Source organism: Tursiops truncatus, chromosome 1 (assembly GCF_011762595.2).
Source record: "Tursiops truncatus isolate mTurTru1 chromosome 1, mTurTru1.mat.Y, whole genome shotgun sequence".
NCBI classification, from domain to species: Eukaryota; Metazoa; Chordata; class Mammalia; order Artiodactyla; family Delphinidae; genus Tursiops; species Tursiops truncatus.
This window is the reverse complement of record NC_047034.1, coordinates 75,222,845-75,246,736: the sequence shown is the minus strand read 5'-3', so window position 1 is coordinate 75,246,736 and position 23,892 is coordinate 75,222,845. Positions and strand designations below refer to the sequence as shown.

At 42.8% G+C, this 23,892-nt stretch overlaps 1 protein-coding gene across 3 annotated transcripts in view; it reads left to right on the top strand.

Moving 5' to 3' along the window:
• The window catches only part of PIP5K1A (phosphatidylinositol-4-phosphate 5-kinase type 1 alpha), a 45,572-nt gene extending 26,476 nt beyond the window's left edge, over positions 1–19,096 (top strand). Inside the window, exons 7-15 of one of the 3 annotated variants that reach the window (XM_019919640.3) lie at positions 6,510–6,809; positions 9,418–9,623; positions 11,310–11,393; positions 12,202–12,250; positions 12,456–12,540; positions 13,604–13,750; positions 13,946–14,075; positions 16,921–16,969; positions 17,219–19,096. In XM_019919640.3, the coding sequence (XP_019775199.1) occupies positions 6,510–6,809; positions 9,418–9,623; positions 11,310–11,393; positions 12,202–12,250; positions 12,456–12,540; positions 13,604–13,750; positions 13,946–14,075; positions 16,921–16,969; positions 17,219–17,221 (1,053 nt within the window). In that variant the 3' untranslated portion in view covers positions 17,222–19,096. The remainder of the gene's footprint in view (positions 1–6,509; positions 6,810–9,417; positions 9,624–11,309; positions 11,394–12,201; positions 12,251–12,455; positions 12,541–13,603; positions 13,751–13,945; positions 14,076–16,920; positions 16,970–17,218) is intronic. The other 2 variants (XM_019919641.3, XM_019919642.3) reach the window with 2 other exon arrangements.
• Positions 19,097–23,892: the final 4,796 nt, after the last annotated feature.

The window sequence follows — 23,892 nt, the reverse complement described above, 5'->3', positions numbered from 1 at the left end:
TTTGTTCTAGTTCTGTGAAAAATGCCAGTGGTAGTTTGATAGGGATTGCATTGAATCTGTAGATTGCTTTGGGTAGTAGAGTCATTTTCACAATGTTGATTCTTCCAATCCAAGAACATGGTATATCTCTCCATCTATTTGTATCATCTTTAATTTCTTTTATTGGTGTCTTATAGTTTTCTGCATACAGGTCTTTTGTCTGCTTAGGTAGGTTTCTTCCTAGATATTTTATTGTTTTTGTTGTAATGGTAAATGGGAGTGTTTTCTTGATTTCACTTTCAGATTTTTCATCCTTAGTGTATAGGAATGCCAGAGATTTCTGTGCATTAATTTTGTATCCTGCTACTTTACCAAATTCATTGATTAGCTCTAGTAGTTTTCTGGTAGCATCTTTAGGATTCTCCTTGTATAGTATCATGTCATCTGCAAACAGTGACAGCTTTACTTCTTCTTTTCCGACTTGGATTCCTTTTATTTCCTTTTCTTCTCTGATTGCTGTGGCTAAAACTTTCAAAACTATGTTGAATAAGAGTGGTGAGAGTGGGCAACCTTGTCTTCTTCCTGATCTTAGTGGAAATGCTTTCAGTTTTTCACCATTGAGGACAATGTTGGCTGTGGATTTGTCATATATGGCCTTTATTATGTTGAGGAAAGTTCCCTCTATGCCAACTTCTGCAGGGTTTATATCATAAATGGGTGTTGAATTTTGTCGAAAGCTTTCTCTGCATCTATTGAGATGATCATATGGTTTTTCTCCTTCAGTTTGTTAATATGGTTTATCACATTGATTTGCGTATATTAAAGAATCCTTGCATTCCTGGAATAAACCCCACTTGATCATGGTGTATGATCCTTTTAATGTGCTGTTGGATTCTGTTTGCTAGTATTTTGTTGAGGATTTTTGCATCTATGTTCATCAGTGATATTGGCCTGTAGTTTTCTTTCTTTGTGACATCCTTGTGTGGTTTTGGTATCAGGGTGATGGTGGCCTCGCAGAATGAGTTTGGGAGTGTTCCTCCCTCTGTTGTATTTTGGAAGAGTTTGAGAAGGATAGGTGTTAGCTCTTCTCTAAATGTTTGATAGACTTTGCCTGTGAAGCCATCTGGTCGTGGGCTTTTGTTTGTTGGAAGATTTTTAATCACAGTTTCAATTTCAGTGCTTGTGATTGGACTGTTCATATTTTCTATTTCTTCCTGATTCAGTCTTGGCAGGTTGTACATTTCTAAGAATTTGTCCATTTCTTCCAGGTTGTCCATTTTATTGGCATAGAGTTGCTTGTAGTAATCTCTCATGATCTTTTGTATTTCTGCAGTGTCAGTTGTTAACTTCTCCGTTTTTATTTCTAATTCTATTGATTTGAGTCTTCTCCCTTTTTTTTCTTGATGAGTCTGGCTAATGGTTTATCAATTTTGTTTATCTTCTCAAAGAACCAGGACTTTTAGTTTTATTGATCTTTGCTATTGTTTTCTTTGTTTCTATTTCATTTATTTCTGATCTGATTTTTATGATTTCTTTCCTTCTGCTAACTTTGGGGTTTTTTTGTTCTTCTTTCTCTAATTGGTTTAGGTGCAAGGTTAGGTTATTTATTCGAGATGTTTCCTGTTTCTTAAGGTAGGATTGTATTGCTATAAACTTCCCTGTTAGAACTGCTTTGGCTGCATCCCATAGATTTTGGGTCATCGTGTCTCCATTGTCATTTGTTTCTAGGTATTTTTTTAATTTCCTCTTTGATTTCTTCACTGATCACTTCGTTATTAAGTAGTGTATTGTTTAGCCTCCATGTGTTTGTATTTTTTACAGGTTTTTTCCTGTAATTGATATCTAGTCTCATAGCATTGTGGTCAGAAAAGATACTTGATACAATTTCAGTTTTCTTAAATTTACCAAGGCTTGATTTGTGACCCAAGATATGATCTATCCTGGAGAATGGTCCATGAGCACTTGAGAAAAATGTATATTCTGTTGTTTTTGGATGGAATGTCCTATAAATATCAATTAAGTCCATCTTGTTTAATGTATCATTTAAAGCTTGTGTTTCCTTATTTATTTTCATTTTGGATGATCTGTCCATTGGTGAAAGTGGGGTGTTAAAAAGTCCCCTACTATGAATGTGTTACTGTCGATTTCCCCTTTTATGGCTGTTAGTATTTGCCTTATGTATTGAGTTGCTCCTATGTTGGGTGCATAAATATTTACAATTGTTATATTTTCTTCTTGGATCGATCCCTTGATCATTATGTAGTGTCCTTCTTTGTCTCTTCTAATAGTCTTTATTTTAAAGTCTATTTTGTCTGATATGAGAATTGCTACTCCAGCTTTCTTTTGGTTTCCATTTGCATGAAATACCTTTTTCCGTCCCCTTACTTTCAGTCTGTATGTGTCTCTAGGTCTGAAGTGGGTCTCTTGTAGACAGCAAATATATGGGTCTTGTTTTTGTATCCATTCAGCTAATCTGTGTCTTTTGGTGGGAGCATTTAGTCCATTTACATTTAAGGTAATTATCGATATGTATGTTCCTATTCCCATTTTCTTAATTGTTTTGGGTTCGTTGTTGTAGGTCTTTTCCTTCTCTTGTGTTTCCTGCCTAGAGAAGTTCCTTTAGCAGTTGTTGTAAAGATGGTTTGGTGGTGCTGAACTCTTTCAGCTTTTGCTTGTCTGTAAAGGTTTTAATTTCTCCATCAAATCTGAATGAGATCCTTGCTGGGTAGAGTAATCTTGGTTGCAGGTTTTTCTCCTTCATCATTTTAAATATGTCCTGCCAGTCCCTTCTGGCTTGCAGAGTTTCTGCTGAAAGATCAGCTGTTAACCTTATGGGGATTCCCTTGTGTGTTATTTGTTGTTTTTCCCTTGCTGCTTTTAATATGCTTTCTTTGTATTTAATTTTTGACAGTTTGATTAATATGTGTCTTGGCGTATTTCTCCTTGGATTTATCCTGTATGGGACTCTCTGTGCTTCCTGGACTTGATTAACTATTTCCTTTCCCATATTAGGGAAGTTTTCAACTATAATCTCTTCAAATATTTTCTCAGTCCCTTTCTTTTTCTCTTCTTCTTCTGGAACCCCTATAATTCGAATGTTTGTGTGTTTAATGTTGTCCCAGAGGTCTCTGAGACTGTCCTCAGTTCTTTTCATTCTTTTTTCTTTATTCTGCTCTGCAGTAGTTATTTCCACTATTTTATCTTCCAGGTCACTTACCCGTTCTTCTGCCTCGGTTATTCTGCTATTGATCCCATCTAGAGTATTTTTTATTTCATTTATTGTGTTGTTCATCGTTGTTTGTTTCATCTTTAGTTCTTCTAGGTCCTTGTTAAATGTTTCTTGCATTTTGTCTATTCTATTTCCAAGATTTTGGATCATCTTTACTATCATTCTGAATTCTTTTTCAGGTAGACTGCCTATTTCCTCTTCATTTGTTAGGTCTGGTGGGTTTTTATCTTGCTCCTTCATCTGCTATGTGTTTTTCTGTCTTCTCATTTTGCTTATCTTACTGTGTTTGGGGTCTCCTTTTTGCAGGCTGCAGGTTCGTAGTTCCCGTTGTTTTTGGTGTCTGGCCCCACAGTGGCTAAGGTTGTTCAGTGGGTTGTGTAGGCTTCCTGGTGGAGGGGACTAGTGCCTGTGTTCTGGTGGATGAGGCTGGGTCTTGTCTTTCTGGTGGGCAGGTCCACGTTTGGTGGTGTGTTTTGGGGTGTCTGTGGACTTATTATGATTTTAGGCAGTCTTTCTGCTAATGGGTGGGGTTGTGTTCCTGTCTTGCTAGTTGTTTGGCATAGGATGTCCAGCACTGTAGCTTGCTGGTCGTTGAGTGAAGCTGGGTGCTGGCGTTGAGACGGAGATCTCTGGGAGATTTTCGCCGTTTGATATTATGTGGAGCTGGGAGGTCTCTTGTGGCCCAGTGTCCTGAAGTTGGCTCTCCCACCTCAGAGGCACAGCACTGACTCCTGGCTGCAGCACCAAAAGCCTTTCATCCACACGGCTCAGAATAAAAGGGAGAAAAGTAGAAAGAAAGAATTAGTAGAAGAAGAATGAAAGAGAGAGAGAGAGAGGGAGGGAGGGAGGGAGGAAGGAAGGAGGGAAGGAGGGAAGGAAGGAAAAAAGAAAGAAAGAAGATAAAGTAAAATAAAATAAAGTAAGATAAAATATAATAATTATTAAAATAAAAAAATAATTACTAAGAAAAAATTTTTTAAAAAACAGACGGATAGAACCCTAGGACAAATGGTGGAAGCAAAGCTATACAGGCAAAATCTCACACAGAAGCGTACACATACACACTCACAAAAAGAGGAAAAGGGGGAAAAAATCATAAATCTTGCTCTCAAAGTCCACCTCCTCAATTTGGGATGATTCGTTGTCTAAAGGAGGAAAGGAAAGAAAGAAAGAAGATAAAGTAAAATAAAATAAAGTTATTAAAATAAAAAATAATTATTAAGAAAAAAATTGAAAAACAAAAAAAACGGACGGATAGAACCCTGGGACAAATGGTGGAAGCAAAGCTATACAGACAAAATCTCACACAGAAGCTTACACGTACACACTCATTAAAAGAGGAAAAGGGGAAAAAATCATAAATCTTAGTCTCAAAGTCCACCTCCTCAATTTGGGATGATTCGTTGTCTATTCATGTATTCCACAGATGCAGGGTACATCAAGTTGATTGTGGAGCTTTAATCCGCTGCTTCTGAGGCTGCTGGGAGAGATTTCCCTTTCTCTTCTTTATCTCACAGCTCCCGGGGCCTCAGCTTTGGATTTGGCCCCACCTCTGCGTGTAGGTCTCCGGAGGGCGTCTGTTCTTCGCTCAGACAGGACGGGGTTAAAGGAGCCACTGACTGGGGGCTCTGGCTCACTCAGGTGGGGGGGAGGGAGGGGCACGGAGTGGGGGCGAGACTGCGGAGGCAGAGGCCGGCGTGACGTTGCACCAGCCTGAGGCGTGCCGTGCGTTCTCCCGGGGGAGTTGTCCCTGGATCCCGGGACCCTGGTAGTGGCTGGCTGCACAGGCTCCCTGTAAGGGGGGTGTGGATAGTGACCTGTGCTCGCACACAGGCTTCTTGGTGGCGGCAGCAGCAGCCTTAGCGTCTCATGCCCGTCTCTGGGGTCCGGGCTTTTAGCTGTGGCTCGCGCCCATCTCTGGAGCTCCTTTGTTTTTTTTTTGGAGCTCCTTTAAGCAGCGTTCTTAATCCCCTCTCCTCGCGCACCAGGAAACAAAAGAGGGAAGAAAAAGTCTCTTGCCTCTTTGGCAGGTCCAGACTTTTCCCCGGACTCCCTCCCGGCTAGCCGTGGCGCACTAACCCCCTGCAGGCTGTGTTCACGCTGCCAACCCCAGTCCTCTCCCGGCGCTCCAACCGAAGCCCGAGCCTCAACTCCCAGCCCTGTCCGCCCCGGCGGGTGAGCAGACAAGTCTCTCGGGCTGGTGAGTACTGGTCGGCACCGATCCTCTGTGCGGGAATCTCTCCCCGCTTTGCCCTCCGCATCCCTGTTGCTGTGCTCTCCTCCGCGGCTCCGAAGCTTTCCCGCTCCGCCACCCGCAGTCTCCACCTGCGAAGGGGCTTCCTAGTGTGTGGAAACCTTTCCTCCTTCACAGCTCCCTCCCACTGGTGCCGGTCCCATTCCTATTCTTTTGTCTCTGTTTATTCTTTTTTCTTTTGCCCTACCCAGGTATGTGGGGGGTTTCTTGCCTTTTGGGAGGTCTGCGGTCTTCTGCCAGTGTTCAGTTGGTGTTCTGTAGGAGTTGTTCCACATGTAGATGTATTTCTGGTGTATCTGTGGGGAGGAAGGTGATCTCCACGTCTTACTCTTCCGCCATCTTCGAAAGAAGTCCCCATTTTTTGATTGGGGTTTTTTTTTTTTCTGATATTGAGCTGCATGAGCTGTTTGTATATTTTAGAGAAAAATCACTTGTCGGTCACTTCATTTGCAAATATTTTCTCCCATATTTTGGGCTTTCTCTTCATTTTGTTGATGGTTTCCTTTTCTGTGCAAAAGCTTCTAAGTTTAATTAGGTCCCATTTGTTTATTTTTGTTTTTTTTCAATGATGATTCTGCTTTCCATTCTTAGTCCAGCTCCTAGAGTAGAGTATGAGGTTGGTTACTTCCCTTGATAATACTGTATTTTTTCTTACTCTGACTGTTACCTCTTGGAGGTTCTGGAGAAGTTAGGGAACTCTTCTTTGCCTCCTTTCATACTCACAAGAATATACTATACAGAAGGCTAAGCATTAAGTCTTTTTCAGTGCTGTCTTCTCTTAAACTTCTCTGAAGGAATATGTTCATCATATGTTTAGTATCCTGACTGCTTACTGTATTGTAGGCCTTCCACTCGGCTTGGTGGTGAGCTCATTATTGAGATAGATACATTGGGAAATTTTAAACAAATGTAATGTGGGCTTATGGGCAGATTGTATCTGAATCCCATGTAACAGACAAAGGAAGGGGGGTGACAGCTTTTGCCCTTGAGTTTTATTGAAAATCAGCTAATTTGCTCTTCTACTTCTTTTTACTTTCTTGTCCTCAGAACCTCAACCAGAACCCTCGGACTTTGCTGCCTAAGTTCTATGGACTGTACTGTGTGCAGGCAGGTGGTAAGAACATTCGAATTGTGGTGATGAACAATCTCTTACCACGGTCAGTCAAGATGCATATCAAATATGACCTCAAGGGCTCAACCTACAAAAGGCGGGCTTCCCAAAAAGAGCGAGAGAAACCTCTCCCCACCCTTAAAGACCTGGACTTCTTACAAGACATCCCTGATGGTCTCTTTTTGGATGCTGATATGTACAATGCTCTGTGCAAGACCCTGCAGCGCGACTGTTTGGTGAGTTTGTCACATTTCCTTCTCTCTCAGGCACCAGAAATCTCAGTCTGTAAAACAGCTTGGTCGTTCTTAGGCATCTAATCTGTGGGAGATGGGACTCTGTTCCTTAGCTCCATCGGTGCCAGACTTCATTTAAAATAACTTTTATATTAGATCCTTTATGCCTTTACATTTTTACTTTCTCCCCGTTTGTCTAACTCCCCTCCCGTCTTTTTTTTCTCTACCTGCTACCTGTCCTGGGCCTCATAAGCATACATTCTCCTTATTTTCATACCAGCACCATCATGGCTCAGTTTTTGATCCTGTCTGCCAAATCCAAATTTATATCTTAAAAGCTGAGTGCTGCTGAAAAAAATCACACAACTGTGTATACTGGCATCTCTACAGATTTATGATATCCACCCCTACCTGGGCCCTCAGTATTCCTCATCAATCCATTTCCTGTTCCTCCCAGAGATTGCACATGATTGGCACTCTCTTCAAACAGGTTTCTGACTCTCATCCCCCCAGCCTTGTTTCTCAACAAACTACCTCAACTTTCTATTCTGTACCATCCCTTTGTCCTGCCCCCATCATCACTTTATAAATGGATCTACACTTAACCATCCTTAATCTATATTTTCTTCCCAACTTGGTCGATTATTCCAGGTCAGTCCCTTTTGTGACCTAGATCCATTTCCTCCTGTTTCTCTAGGATACTGCTTCGTCACTTACTTCCTTTCCCACCTCTGGCTTCAGCCTCAACTGACTATTTTCTATCTATATACAAACAAGTTTATCTCTTTTTTATTTTAAGATTAAGAGAATGTTTTTCAATGTCTTCATTTAATGATGCCTCCATTTCTCTTTTCCCTTTCTCTTCTCCTATTCCTACCTCAACCCACCGTGTCCTGGCTTTTGCTCTCACCACTTCAGTTGAACTGCTCTCTCCAATGACCACGTAGATGCCGAATAGAGAGTACTTCTCAGTCCTTCCTTGAATTTTCTGCAGTGTTTGACAGTTGATTGATTCCACTTTCTTTTTTTTTTGTTTTTTTTTGCGGTACGCGGGCCTCTCACTGCTGTGGCCTCTCTCGTTGCGGAGCGCAGGCTCAGCGGCCATGGCTCACGGGCCCAGCCGCTCCGCGGCATGTGGGATCTTCCCGGACCGGGGCACGAACCCGTGTCCCCTGCATTGGCAGGTGGACTCTCAACCACTGCACCACCAGAAAAGCCCTGATTCCACTTTCTTAACATCTGTTGGTTTTTGTGACATCTTTCCCTACTGATTTTTCCACCCTTTTTTTTTTTTTTTTTTTGGCAAACTGCTTTTGTAGGATTGTCATCTTCTATTCAGTCCATGATGTTATCCATCCTTGCCTTTCTTTGCTTACTCTGCATCTACTTCCAGGATAATGCCTATTTTAGTTTGGCTCTTTTGGTTGTGAGGACTGGAGACTTGGTGGAGCAGAGAGGTTTTTCAAACCACACATAAGAATCAGTCCTGGGCTTCCCTGGTGGCTCAGTGGTTGAGAGTCCGCCTGCCGATGCAGGGGACACAGGTTTGTGCCCCGGTCTGGGAAGATCCCACATGCCGTGGAGTGGCTGGGCCCGTTAGCCATGGCCTCTGGGCCTGTGCGTCGGAGCCTGTGCTCCACGGCGGGAGAGGCCAAGAATCAGTCCTGAACTCTCTTTATCCCTTACTCTATCCACCTACCAAAACCCCCAAAGTGAGCTGCTGGAACTGTTGGAAATATACAAGGTTGAGAACTGTAGGAGACAATCCAGGCTCCTTAATATGACACATCAGACCTGTCATTGTCTTGCCCCTACCATCCTCTCTCTCGTGCCAAACATCTAGCCTTTGCATTTTATGTTCTAGCAACACCAAATTATACCTCCCTGCATGTAGCCTGCTGTTTCATGCTTCCAGGCCTTGGCATTCTTCTTTCCTTCCTTTATTTACTTGCATTTATTTTCTCGCTAATCGATCCCTCATAAACCTATTTATGTATGTCTCTGTAGTATTCCTCAATCATGTATGCACTTGCATTGTTACACATAGTAGACTGTATTGTTTTTATTTTTACATTAGTTTCCCTTTCTAAATTATAATATCCATGAGGACAGAAGCTCTCTTACGTATCTTTGTATCCACATAAGCAGGCACAGTGCCTACAGATGGTAAGGATTCAGCAAATAATGAACTGAAGTGAAGCTGGCCATATAAGGACCTGCCACAGATCTGCTCTGTCACAAAGTTTACTTTTACCAGACCCTCCTTGTGGATTTTTTAGAGCTCAAATATGTGTTTCTTCTTTCATTGAGAATATAATGCTCTTTTCATGAAGAGATACAAGGAAAGAACAAACAAAGAGGATCTTGTGGGCTAGGCCGTGGCCTAATTTGTATGTACTCTGGTGAAGGAAAGCTGAAGGGATATCAGTGAAGGGTGACCAGAGGAGGTCAATGTACTGTTCTCCAAGGAGTAGGAGGAGCAAAGGCTGATCCTGTGGTTATAGCTCTGGAGGTTCGCTATCAAAAACAGTTAGATCAGGAAAGCTGTGAGATCCTGAAAAAAGATTCTCATACCTCCCAAGGCTCAGATCATGTTTTTTCCTTCCATTAGGTGCTGCAGAGCTTCAAGATAATGGACTATAGCCTCCTGGTGTCAATCCATAACATAGATTATGCACAACGAGAGCCTTTAGGCAATGAAGCACAATATTCAACTGACACTCGCAGACCAGCCCCCCAAAAGGCTCTCTATTCCACAGCCATGGAATCTATCCAGGGCGAGGCTCGACGAGGTGGCACCATGGAGACTGAGGACCAGTGAGTGGACTCGGGCGCTGGGAAGGAGTGCATAGGCTCAGAGCACTTTTTCTTGAGGGAGGGACGCAGCTTCTGAGAAGGAGTAGCCTTTATTCAGTAGTTAAGTCAATAGCTTTAATGCTTACAGAACTATAGGATGAGCTTTCCTAAGAATGTAAAAGGAAAGGAAGATGTCTTAAGTTTGGGATTTGTACATCTGGGAAGGAGAACTATTCAAAATTAAGACACTTTTTTTTGGAATTTTAAAAATTTATTTATTTATTTATTTTAAAACAAACATATAATTTCTTTTTTTTGTTATTTTATTTTATTTTTATTTTATTTATTTTTTATTTTTGGTTGCACCGAGTCTCAGTTGTGGCAGGCAGGTCCTGAGTTGCAGCTTGATGGCTCCTTAGTTGCGGTTCACTGGCTCCTTTAGTTGTGGCACGTGTGCTCCTTAGTTGCGGCTGGTGGGCTCCTTAGTTTTGGCATGCAAACTCTTAGTTGAGGCATGCATGTGGGATCTAGTTCCCTGACCAGGGATCGAACCCACGTCCTCTGCATTGGAAGGCAGATTCTTAACCACTGTGCCACCAGGGAAGTCCCAAGACTTTTTTTTTTAAATTTTTGGCTGCGTTTGGTCTTCATTGCTGCGTGCAGGCTTTCTCTACTTGCGGCGAATGGGGGCTACTCTTCGTTGCGGTGCACAGGCTTCTCATTGCGGTGGCTTCTCTTGTTGCGGAGCACCGGCTCTAGGTGTGTGGGCTTCAGTAGTTGCAGCATGCAGGCTCAGTAGTTGCGGCATGCGGGCCCCTAGAATGCATGGGCCTCAGTAGTTGTGGCACGTGGGCTCAGTAGTTGTGGCTCATGGGCTCTAGAGTGTAAGCTCAGTAGTTGTGGCACATGGGCTTAGTTGCTCCGCAGCATGTGGGATCTTCCCAGACTAGGGATCGAACCCATGTTCCCTGCATTGGCAGGCAGTTTCTTAACTACTGTGCCACCAGGGAAGTCCAAGACTTTTAAAAAAATGTTCACTCAGAGTCTTAGATGCACGCCTGCAAATTATATTAGAACTTCATCAAAAAACAATTTATTATAGACTTCTTTATGGAAGGCGTCTTTGTTACCATCATGGATCAAGGAAGTGTAGTTACTAAAGTATCAAATGTCTTTTAAGTGGTTTCATTTTAAAGTATTCTTTACCATGACTCTCCAGAAGAGTGTCTCAGTGGGCATAAATTAAAATATGAAAGTACTGGGGAGGAATTCCTGGGCGGTCCAGTGGTTAGGACTTTGTGCTTTCACTGCCGAGAGCCCCGGTTCGATCCCTGATCAGGGAACTAAGATCCCACAAGCCTTGCAGTGCAGCCAAAAAAAAAAAAAAGAGTAGAGTACTAAGAAAGTTGAGAGTTAATTGGGAGAGTATTCCTAAAATTGCTGAGTAGGGGTGATTTTTAGATTCTCTTCCATGGATTTGGGGTGGGAGAGGCAGGCAGGTGAGATTTGGAGAGAAAGAGGTTACAATACATAAGCCAAAGTGGGTGGGGCTGGGCGAAGTCTCTTGCTCTTCCCCAGCTTATGGAAGATGGGACTTCTAACTATGCTTAGGTCTCAGTTACATGTCCTGATCTGATTTGAGGTTAGCAGAAGCCTCTGCCTGCTAGACAAAAGATTTTCTTACTCTTTCCTTCTTGTCTTCCCCAGTATGGGTGGCATCCCGGCCCGGAATAGTAAAGGGGAAAGGCTGCTGCTTTATATTGGGATCATTGACATTCTTCAATCTTACAGGTGAGGAGCATATAGATCCTAGGGGTAGAGTGGATGTGGATTTACTCACATAGCTGTTTTAGATGGGTGTCACCAAATTCTTCCTGAAGCAAGAAGAGTAAGTTGCAGTCTGGCTGCTTGCTTCATTGGGTTTCAGATGGTTTTTTATTTCCTGATTATGCCTGTCTGTTGGCTTCCTTATCCCACCATCTCCCCAAACATAGCATACACCTCTGTGGAAAGCTGAGTCAGTCCTTAGAAGCACCAGGGTAGAAACGCCATCTCTCTGGCTTTTTGTGGAAGACCTGTGAGATGAGTCATACTCCACATTAGGATACAGCTGGAAACACATCCCTCCTTTCCATGGAGGAAAAACAAGAGGATCACTGTGTTCTGTGAAAAGCATTAGCCTGTGGAATTCAGGCAGTGGTGTGGTAGTGAAGGAAGAGCTGGAAATGTTAGACCCCAGTTTTGCTCCTGTAAGGTTTCAGGTACTAATGAGGACTGGACAGTACTTGACCCCCTTCCAGGTTTGCCCATCTGTCCCTCCAGCTCCCCTTTTACAATAAATATTCTTGTCCCTGACTTGCCGGGACATATTAACTACCCCTTCCTGAGGGGGGCAATAATCGACTTATCTAGAAACAGCTTCGATCTCCATGTGGAATAAGCACTACCTTGTCTGTTCTTTGGAAAGCCAGCATAATAGTGGGGGTGCTTTCCCGGTCTCTCTCTTTGCTACTGCGATTGCTCTTTTAACTCTGTAAAGTAGAAAACTATAAGGTCATTCGTTTAATGTTGAATGCATGATATACATTTTTCTTGTCAGGTTTGTTAAGAAGTTGGAGCACTCTTGGAAAGCTCTGGTACATGATGGGGTGAGTAGCAGTCAGCTAGAGGCTCTCCTCTTTCTGCCTCTCTCACTTCTGATTTGCCCCCTCAGTTTCCTCTTAACCTTATTTCATTTGTGGGTTCTACCCTTCTGCTAGGCTCTCATCCTAGGGAAAAATGGCCCTTGGACCAGAGATCCTCTTGCTGGGCCTCCTCCTCTCTAACTCTGCAGCCATCTCTTTTGCTCTGCAGGACACCGTATCAGTGCATCGCCCAAGCTTCTACGCCGAACGGTTCCAGCGCTTCATGTGCACTACAGTGTTCAAGAAGATCCTCTGTAAGTGGCTTCTGCCAGATGACCCTCCAATGGCTCCCTTACTTCAAGAGATGGGGGGCAGGACACCTCTGTCAGGGAACTGCCAAAGCCAGAGGCTTCTCCTACTCTACCCACATCCCGTGAGAGCTGCTGCCCATCCTTATGTCGGTCACTTTGTCTGTCTCAGTTGTTTCCAAGTTGCTGCTTTCCCCCTGGCAATCCCTACATGTGTCATTGAGGGGAGGGGCATTTCTGAGAAATTGGTGGGGTTGTAAAAATGTTTAGTTGTGGGTGTAGGACCCATGCCACAGGCTGAGATAGGCGAAGCTGGACTTTTATGGTCAGAGATAGGCAAGAATATTACCATATCCCCAAGGCCAGGAAGTTCTTAGATTAGGATCATAAGGTTGGAGAAGCACTTACTCATTTCTGCTTAGCAGGTGTTCTTAGTCTCTTCCCTCAACTTTCTTGGTTGGGAAGTGCCAATGTTCTTCTTTCCAAACCTTTCACGCTGCTGCCACTGGCAGATTCCAGCTCCTCCTTCCCATCTCTGTCCCCTCATCATAGGCATCAGTTGTCCCTCGGTGAGGCAGAGCGGACTTAGGCATGCCAAACAGTCTTAAGAAACATGGAAAAATCCTTTCAAAGTCTTTTCAAAGTGATATATAAACAAGTGTAAAGTATCACCATCGTGCTGTGTGTGTAAGTGCTACAGGGATATAGAGTGAAAGGGTCATCTTTGTCTGGTTTAACTGAAGGATACTGTTAAAGAACAAAGGAATTACAGAATAGGATACATGTCATCAGGCGGAAGCAAAGCCATTGAGGTTGCTTGTAGGAGGGGAGAGATATGTGTCTCCTTTCCTCTAGGTTCTCTGCTTCTTTTCCAAAGTGAAGTGGACTGAGATGCCCCCTCCTCTGAAGAGTAGTTCATAGAGCCCATCTTTGTTGACATTAACCCCTTTTCCTGCTTTGCAGAGGAACAACTTTGGGTTTGTGTTGGGGACGCTAGCAAGTTGTATCTATGTCTTGGTGACGGTTTCCGAGGTGGGTGCTAAGTAGGCTCTCTCTTTCCCTTTTGAAGTGAAGCCCTCTCCTTCCAAAAAGTTTCGGTCTGGCTCATCTTTCTCTCGGCGAGCAGGCCCCAGCGGCAACTCCTGCGTAACTTACCAGCCATCGGTCTCTGGGGAACACAAGGCACAAGTGACAACAAAGGCGGAAGTGGAGCCAGGTCAGCGCCAGGGTTGGGGTCCCCGTGTGATGGGGCACTCCCTCCCTTCCTTCTGAGTCCTTGTCTGCTTAGGACCTCTACTCCCCGTTCCTGTCCATGAAAATCCAAGTTGCTACATATTTTTTCCTATATTTTCCCCACCCCCTTTTCTCTTCTTTTTTATTTATTGATTTTCTTCCCCTTTCTTTTTTCCAGGCGTCCACTTCGGTCGTCCTGATGTTTTACCTCAGACTCCACCTTTAGAGAAAATCAGTGAGGTCTCGACTATTCCTGACCCCTATTTCTCACCTGTAGTTGGAGAGACTTTGCAAATGCTAACTACAAGGTTGGTTCCTTGGCCCCTTTCTCCATGTAATCTTCTCATCTCTCTCTTCAGGTCCTTGAGAACCTCCATAATTCTGTTTTTTCCAGAGACTATTGTTTGTCTTTTGCTCTTCACTAGATTTTTGCATGTTCATCTTCCTAAGAGCTCATCTTTAGTGATTTGGAAAAGTGTATCAACATCTCTGCATTTTTAGGGGGTGGTGGGAAGTCTTTATGTACAGACTTTTCTGGTATTCAATCAAAATACCCCAACTAATGCTTCATCTCCCGGTGAGTTAAGTGAGAATTCTTAGCTTAGGATTTAAGGCTGGAAAGATTCCCAGGCACTGAAGACAGTGAACAGTTAACCTTTCAAAAGGATCCAGTGTAAAGATTGTGATTTAATTTTTTGTTTTTGGTGTGTTAATCATCTCATTACATCACAATATATTACCCCAGAACTTAGTGACTTAAAATAACAAACATATATCATAGTTTCTGTGAGTTAGAAATCTGGGTGCAGCTTAACTGGGTCCTCTGGCTCAAGGTCTTTCATGATAGTGAAGCTCTTTGTCCAGGGCTAGGCTCATCTGAAGGCTCAACTGAGAGGCTTCACTTCTAAGCTCATTTATGTGGTTTTTGACAGGATTCAGTTTCTGGTGAGTTGCTGGACTGAGGGTTTTGTTTCTTGCTGACTGTTTTCTGCGGGCCTCCCTCAGTTCTTTGCCACATGAGCCCCTCCATAGGACAACTAAGAACATGGCAGCTCGCTTCCCTTAGCATGAGCAAGTGACAGTGCATGCACCTAAGCAGAAGCCACAGTCTTTCATAACCAAGTCTCCTATTCTGCATTCTAGTCACTTAATCTAGCCCACACTTGAGGAATGAATCACCTGAGAGTGTATCAGGAAGCAGCGATCACTGTGGACTGTGAAACTAAAGAGACAGGCTATCTTCTCCCCACACACCCAGCATACAATGATGAGACAAACAATAGATAATCTCTTCACACATTCCTGTATAAAAAAGGGAGAACGGGAGGCACAGAGGAGTCTGATCCATAGCTAGTCTAAACCCCAGCAAATGTTGGAGTTTCTTTTATCAGGTCTCAAAGCATGAGAATAATTCGTGGCTCTTGGCTCTACCTTTGGGACTCTTGGTTTTGCCTTTTGAGTCTTCCTTTTTCATGAAAACTACAATGTGTTTGCAGCTGAGTAATTTTCTCAGCCTGCTTCTTGCCAGAATTTTGGGGATCCAGTGGTCTCTTTTCATTGTGTACTATTTCTGTCCCTTTCAGTCCAAGCAGGACAGTGTTTCTGCTGCTATAATACCCTCAAAGATTTTGTGGGCCTCCTATGAATCTCATTGGGATTCACGCTATTAGACAGAAGCCACAAATACCTTCTTGATAAGCTCTATGCTTCTTAGAGATCCTGTTAAGTTGAGAGGATCTGAGAGACATACCCTTAATCTTTTGAATCACCTTTTGTATGACTGAATAGTACTTTGAGTTCTTAACAGATGTTTTACAGTCATACCCTTGGCTTCATCTGTAGACCACATTTTCCTGGCAGTGCCTTAGATTTTATCCATTTCTTAATTTTAGCATTATTTGCTATCTGGAGAGGCTCAGAATTTTCAAAACCATCAAGTCTTGGCTTCCTTTTGTTTAATAGTCCTCCCCTGAACTTACTTTTCTTCTCTCATATTTTAACTATAAGTGTTAAGAAGAAACCAGGTGGCACCTTCAGCACTTGGTTTAGAAATCTCCTTAGCCAGATCACCCAGTTCATGAGGCACGTATTCTACTTTTCACATAACTGTAGGTGACATTGTTGCTAAACTTTGTTTCACTACATTGCAAAGATCCCCTTTCCTTCAATTTTTAATAAGATTTTTTTCACTTTAAGCCCTTACTGGCAATCCCCTTAAAGTCCAGAATTCTACAGTATATTCAGGGCACTTTTAAACTTTCACTAAAACTGTCCTCAAACCCAGTTCCCTCTTCCAGAGCCACTTCCACATTTTAGATTTTTATTACAGCAGTACTTCACTTCCAGGTACAAAAATATCTATTGTGTAACAAATTACCCCAAATTTTAGCAGCTAAAAACAACAAACATTATTATCTCAGATATAATGTAGCTTAAGAATCTGGGTGTAGCTTAGCTGGGTGCCTTTGGCTTAAAGTCTCTCAGGAGGTTACAGTGAAGCTAGTAGCCAGCAGTGTGGTCTCATCTGAAGGCTCGCCCAGGGGAGGATCAGCTTCCAAGCTTATCTATGTGGTTGTTGGCAGGATTCAGTTTCTTCTAGGCTATTGGGATAAGGGCTCAGTTCTTTGTTGGCTGTTGGCCAATTCCCTCAGTTCCTTGTCACATGGTCCTTTCCATAAGGCAGCTCACTGCATGGCAGCTAGCTTCCTCAGAGCAAACAAGTGAGAGGGCAGGTACCCAAGAGGAAGCTATAGTCTTTTTGTAGCCTAATCTCAGAATTGACTTTACATCTCCTGTGGTGCATTCTGTTCACTAGAAGAAAGTCACTAAGTTCAACCCACACTCAAGAGGAGAAAATTACACAATGGCATGACTATCAGATGGCAGTGTTCATTGGGTGCCTACCACACCTGGGGATTGAAGAAGGTAGAGGAGGGTGTTAGGAAATATTTTATAGAAGTCAAGACAAAAAAGTAAATAGTTAATTAAAACAATGTGCTTCCAAATCTGGTAGCTTCTTAGCCCCTTCTTTTTGAATCCTAAATTGATTCCCAATGAAATGGAGAAGTAGTATGAGATTTGACCTGAGAGTCCCTTTTCTCATTTATTTACTAATTCTTCTTTCTGCCTCCATTTTTTCCCCCCTCCTGTTAGCTCAACCCTCTTGGAAAAGCATGAAGTTCCAGAGTCAGAGTTCATCCATGTAAGTGTCTGGGATGTGGGGGAGGTGGATGCTTTGGAAGGGTATAAAGAGCATCACTGATGGAGTGGAGCAGCAACATAATTGACAGGGTTAGGGGGACTGGGCGCCCCCCTAAATCTTACTTAAAAAAATTTTTTTTCTGATACCTTGTACTTGGAAGCTGAGACTGAACTAGAAGGAAACTTGAATTCCTTTCCTGCCTCATCTCATACTGCACATCCTTAACTTTAAACCCTTTCCCTTTTCCAGTGAACAAAAATCCTCAGAAGACCTGGAGCAAGATTCTACCATCTCTGTGATCCCAAGATGTCAGCCCTTGACCCAGCAATGCTGAGTTTTCTTTTACTTGGTCATCAAAGTGTAATGGAGGCTAAGGGAGCTCTCCGTCTCCTCCCTGAAGAAGAACCTCTTCTACTTCGCCTTCCTCATGAATGGGCATTAGTGCCTCGGACAGTTGAGGACAGCGGCATCCTCTCTACTCCTGAGCTGGGTGGCACAGGTTTTCTACTAGCCAGCCTTCCTTCCACAACTGAATTGTTTTCAAACCCCCATTCTTCCTGTTGGAAGTGGGGTTGTTGGACTTGGTGGTTTTCTTCCCCCTCATCTACCTTTCACCAGGAGCTGGACTCTTAATTTCCTCAGGACAGACTGGCTGGTACATTATCCCAACCTTAGCTCTTTTTCTGTGGAAGAAGACCCCTGTACTCTTTTTTTTTTTTTTTTTTTTTTTTTTTGCGGTATGCAGGCCTCTCACTGCTATGGCCTCTCCTGTTTCAGAGCACAGGCTCCGGACGTGCAGGCTCAGCGGCCATGGCTCACGGGCCCAGCCGCTCCGTGGCATGCGGGATCCTCCCGGAGCAGGGCACAAACCTGTGTCCCCCGCATCAGCAGGCGGACTCCCAACCACTGCGCCACCAGGGAAGCCCGTCCACCCTGTAATCTTTGTAAAGGTGTTTTGGGGGGTAAGGGTGTTTAACCACCTCCCAGCCGCCTTCTTTTGGTTCCTTAAAAAAGGAAAAGAAAAATAGCACACAATTTCAAGCCAGACAGTTTCAGATCAGAACTCTGTAAGTATTGGTGAGATGCATATTCATAGGGTTCCCTCAGAAGAGCCCTGGTGTTTGAGAAACAGAAGCTGCTCTGCCAGGAGCAGCTCCTCTTTAACTCCTCCTCTCTTAATGAATTTCTGAAAGCTGAAGGAATGGAGAGAGTGGGACATGGGGTAATCTTTACCCCTTTTGTTAAACAGTGGGGCAGTCATAGGGGTAAAAGGTCAGAACCCTTCCTAGGCAGGACCCTACTCACGGCCAGGCCATAATGATTATTACTGTTTTGCAATTTGAAATGTATTCTGCTTGTTTTTCTAAATATGAAGACTTATCAAATGAATTTTAGATTCTTCTCCAAAGGAGATTTCTTCCTTGCTCTTACCACCTTTTCCAACAGTGTTCTGCTGTTCATGGAGCTGAGATGGAGAAGGGGACACCTGTGTCTGTTTAACAGGTAGTCCATAACTGTGAGGCTAGAGAATATTCTCTTAAACTCATGGAGAGCCAGCAGATTCTTGCCTTAGTGAGGTCATTGCTGTGCCACATGCCCTGCCACCTCTCTTCATGCAGAGAACGTGGAAACGGGCTGTGTAATCCCTCTCCTCCCCATGTTCTCCATCTGATCCTCCTCCCCCCTGTCAGGGGAAGAAGGGGGCCTGGCATCTCAGGCAGATTGTTGAATCCCCATCCTGTCCCCTCTCCATCCCACCCTGCCTTGATAGTAGGTTAGCTCATACCCCGAGTAACTGTCTATATTAGACACCCCCAGCCAGTTTCTGGCTGCCTGTCTTTGCTGCCATGTTCTTTTTTACAAGAAGAAAAGAAACAATTCTTGCTATTTTTTTTTCATAATTTACTATTTATGATGTATTTAAGTGTTTTATTCAGGACAGAGTTCTGTAGGGGGTGGGAGGGAATATTTGAGGGAGGCTGGGTCTTAGGGAAGGGAATGGGGAATCAACATTTTTATGAAGTGTCACTATTTGCCTCTACTTTGTATTGTTCAGAAATGGCAAATACAATATAAAAGTGATAAATACCTGGTTTTAATGTATTAAACTTTCATCAGTTATTTAGACTTCTTGCTTCTTCCTGGTTCTTTTTCATATACCATCTGCTCCACCCTCCTACCTCAGGCTCAGTTTTGTTCATGTTACCCTGAACAAATGCATCCTTTCCAGTTTTCCTCACTCCAATTTCAGTCTAACTCAGGCTGAGAGAAATGGCTTCATTCATTACCTTCTGGTCACCTCCTCCCTCTTAACAACTTACACTTGACAAGGAAAAGCTGTGAATGAATAGGAAGGGAATTAATGTGGGTCTGTTGCCTAGGGATTTGGGGATCCATAGCTCAAAATTCTACTCAGGTTTAGGAGGAAAGGAGAGGGACAGTGGGAAAAGCAAGCTTGAGGTTGGTTGGCCCTAGGATTCTCTGCCTTTCCTTCCCTTGACCTGGCCCCAGGGTGTCTGTCACTGCTAGAAAAGCATAGAGACTGCTTTCCTCAGCTATGTGTTTTTCTCTTCTGTGAGGTTGAGCTTAGGCTATTTTACTGGAATGGAAAACTAGACAAAAAGGGATGTTCTAAGGCGGTGGGGGAGATTTGGAGAGAAACAAACTAAAAAATGTTCCTTTCCACACCACTATTCCCTACCTTGTTAAGGTCATTCTACAAATATTTATGCAGCAGCTAATGAGCAAGAGCCATGAATGCACTGGGCAGTTGAAGGTCAAAAGAAGTAATTGACCTTCAAGGGTTTATAGTGTCCAGGAGGAGCACACACATACGTGCACACAAAAACAACATGTTAGATGTGATACAGTTAAGGATTTCAGTTCTCTGAAAGAGTGATACAGCATATAAAGGTCAAAGAAGATGAGAGGTTATTGTGGGCCTGAAGTGTTGGGGAAAGTTTCACTTGAGCACAAGGGCCTAGAGGTATGAGAATGATCTGTTCTAGAGAACAAGGAAGAGATCATGGTGAAAGCAATGGTGGAGGGAGACCTGAGTGAGAATATTGGAATAAGTATAGGTGGAGGCAACACTGGAAACCTGACTGATAAAAGCTGAGGGATTTTTATTTTAAACTAGGCAATGGGGAAGGATAGAACGTTTTTGTCCGTAAGTGGGACATGATCAAAACAAAATTCCGAAACTAATCTGTTGACAAAGTTCTATCACAGTGGATAGAAAAAGCAGACAGTTTAGATTGTAATAATTTAGGTGTGAGGTGATGTGCGTCTAGGATGATGGTGGTATCAACTGGAGAGGAAGGGAGAGAATTGTGATGGTAATAAAAAGGAAAACAACTTTATGATAGAACAAGTAATTGGAATAAAGGAGGAATTGGGTCTTCTCAAAGTTCTGAATTTGAGTTTAAGCCACAGGCTCAGCCCTCCTTTAGGCTGGGTAAGGAGAAGACTTCTTCCCAAAAAGGAATTGAATCTGAACATGTGGTAGGGAAAAAATGATCTTTCTGCTACCCTTACCTCATCACTCTTTTTAAAAACAGAAAAAACAAACATCTTTATTGGAGTATAATTGCTTTACAATGGTGTGTTAGTTTCTGCTTTATAACAAAGTGAATCAGTTATACATATACATATATCCCCATATCTCTTTCTTCTTGCATCTCCCTCCCTCCCACCCTCCCTATCCCACCCCTCTAGGTAGTCACAAAGCACCGAGCTGATCTCCCTGTGCTATGCGGCTGCTTCCCACTAGCTATCGATTTTACATTTGGTAGTGTGTGTATGTCCATGCCACTCTCTCACTTTGTCCCAGCTTACCCTGCCCCCTCCCACTGTCCTCAGGTCCATTCTCTAGTACGTCTGCGTCTTTATTCCTGTCCTGCCCCTAGGTTCTTCATAACCATTTTTTTTTTTTAGATTCCATATATATGTGTTAGCATAAGGTATTTGTTTTTCTCTTTCTGACTTACTTCACTCTGTATGACAGACTCTAGGTCCATCCATCTCACTACAAATAAATCAATTTTGTTTCTTTTTATGGCTGAGTAATATTCCATTGTATATGTGCCACATCTTTATCCATTCATCTGTTGATGGACACTTAGGTTGCTTCCATGTCCTGGCTATTGTAAATAGTGCTGCAATGAACATTGTGGTACATGACTCTTTTTGAATTATGGCTTTCTCAGTAGTGGGATTGCTGGGTCGTATGGTAGTTCTATTTTTAGATTTTTAAGGAACCTCCATACTGTTCTTCATAGTGGCTGTATCAATTTACATTCCCACCAACTGTGCAAGAGAGTTTCCTTTTCTCTACACCCTCTCCAGCATTTATTGTTTCTAGATTTTTTAATGATGGCCATTCTGACTGGTGTGAGGTGATACCTCATTGTAGTTTTGATTTGCATTTCTCTAATGATTAGTGATGTTGAGCATCCTTTCATGTGTTTGTTGGTAATATAGATATCTTCTTTGGAGAAATGTCTATTTAGGTCTTCTGCCCATTTTTGGATTGGGTTGTTTGTTTTTTTTATATTGAGCTGCATGAGCTGTTCGTAAATTTTGGAGATTAATCCTTTGTCAGTTGCTTCATTTGCAAATATTTTCTCCCATTCTGAGGGTTGTCTTTTCGTCTTGTTTATGTTTTCCTTTGCTGTGCAAAAACTGACCCTGAATAGCCAAAGCAATCTTGAGAAAGAAAAACAGAGCTGGAGGAATCAGGCTCCCTGACTTCAGACTATACTACAAAGCTACAGTAATTAAGACAGTATGGTACTGGCACAAAAACAGAAATATAGATCAATGGAACAGGATAGAAAGCCCAGAGATAAACCCACGCACATATGATCACCTTGTTTTTGATAAAGGAGGCAAGAATATACAATGGAGCAAAGACAGCCTCTTTAATCGGTGGTGCTGGGAAAACTGGACAGCTACATGTAAAAGAATGAAATTAGAACATTCCCTAACACCATACACAAAAGTAAACTCAAAATGGATTAAAGACCTAAATGTAAGGCCAGACACTATAAAACTCTTAGAGGAAAACATAGGCAGAACACTATGACATAAATCACAGCAAGATCCTTTTGACCCACCACCTAGAGAAATGGAAATAAAAACAAAAATAAACCAATGGGACCTAATGAAACTTAAAAGCTTTTGCATACCTCGTCACCCTTCAACATACTCAGGCAGCTGCTGAGTGGGTGCACTAGATGGTCAGAGGGTCCCTCTAGTGGTGGGTAGCAGCTACCACTTATTCTGCAGCTGTACCCTGCCATCTGTATTCAGATGCAAGTAGGGCCTGTTGCAAAAATGAGGGAAATCAAAACCATAGGATTATAAAGCTGGAAATCCTGGTCTAATGTTTTACTCTTAAGCATGTCAATCTCAGCTATTCTGAAAGTTATTTACCGCAGTTGGAGTCTCATTCACTCTTTAAACAAAGATTAGCCAGTTAAAATAGATTTCAGATTATCCTCTTCATTCTTGGGAATTCCCTGGTGGTCCAGGTTTAAGACTCTGCGCTTCCACTGCAGGGGGCCCGGGTTTGATCCCTTGTTGGGGAACTAAGATATCGCAAGCTGCATGGCACAACCAAAAAAAATAAAGGGGCGTCTTGTTTTTAAAGGAAAAAAAAAAACAAGCTGTTCATTCTTTAGTTTTTCAAAGACACAAAAACAGTTCAATATCATCTCCTGTAAAATTACTTCTTAAAAGTTCATTAAAGAGCATGAGTTATTTCTAATTTCTCCTCTTTTTTTTTTTTTTTTTTGCGGTACGCGGGCCTCTCACTGTTGTGGCCTCTCCCATTGCGGAGCACAGGCTCCGGACGCGCAGGCTCAGCGGCCATGGCTCATGGGCCCAGCTGCTCCGCGGCATGTGGGATCTTCCCGGACCGGGGCACGAACCCGTGTCCCCTGCATCGGCAGGTGGACTCTCAACCACTGCGCCACCAGGGAAGCCCTCTCCTCTTTTTTTTTACAAAAAATTTTATTATGGAAATTTCCAAACCAAAAGTAGAGTATAGGAAACTGACATGTATGCATCACCCAGCTTCAATAATTGTCAACACAAATAAGGCCAATCTGTTTTATGTATACTTTCTACCCCACCCCTCCTTTCTCTCTGCACCTCCAAAGGATTAAGTTAAATCGCAGACATCATATCCGTTCATGCATAAATACCTCAATATATATAACTCAAGAGATAAGGGCTCTTTTTAAACATAACAACATTATCATGCCTTTAAAAATTGATAATTCCTTAATAATACCCAGGCAGTGGTCAATGTTAGCCAATTGTCTTACAAATGAATTTTTTTTGGCTGCGCTGTGAGGCTTGTGGGATCTTATTTCCCTGACCAGGGATCGAACCCGTGCCCTCGGCAGTGAAAGTGCAGAGTCCTAACCACTGGACCACCAGGGAAGTCCCGAAGTGAATTTTTACAGATAGTTTTTTTTTACCCCAATCTCTCTTGTACTCACTCCAAGTTTTTACCCTGACCACCCAACTGAAACATCTTTTATTAAGGTCGCTGATGACCTCAGTGTTGCTAAATATATCAGTCCTCATCTTACTTGACATGTCAGTAGCATCTGACAGTTTATTGCTCTTTGAAATACTTTTCTTCATTTAGCTTCTGGGATACTATGTGTTTTCTCCCGGTTGTCCTTACCAAGGTGCTACACTGCTCCATCTCCATCCTCTTTTCTGGTTCCTCCTTTCCTCTCTAACCTCTAAATGTTGAAATGTCCAGGGTTCAATCATAGGCCCCCTTCTTTTAGTCTACATTCACTCCCTAGGTAATGTTTTAAAGTTTTAAAGGCCCTGTATAATTTGTCAAACACCCCTGTCACCTCATGATTAGCTAAAAACTTCCAAATTTCTATCTCCAGCCC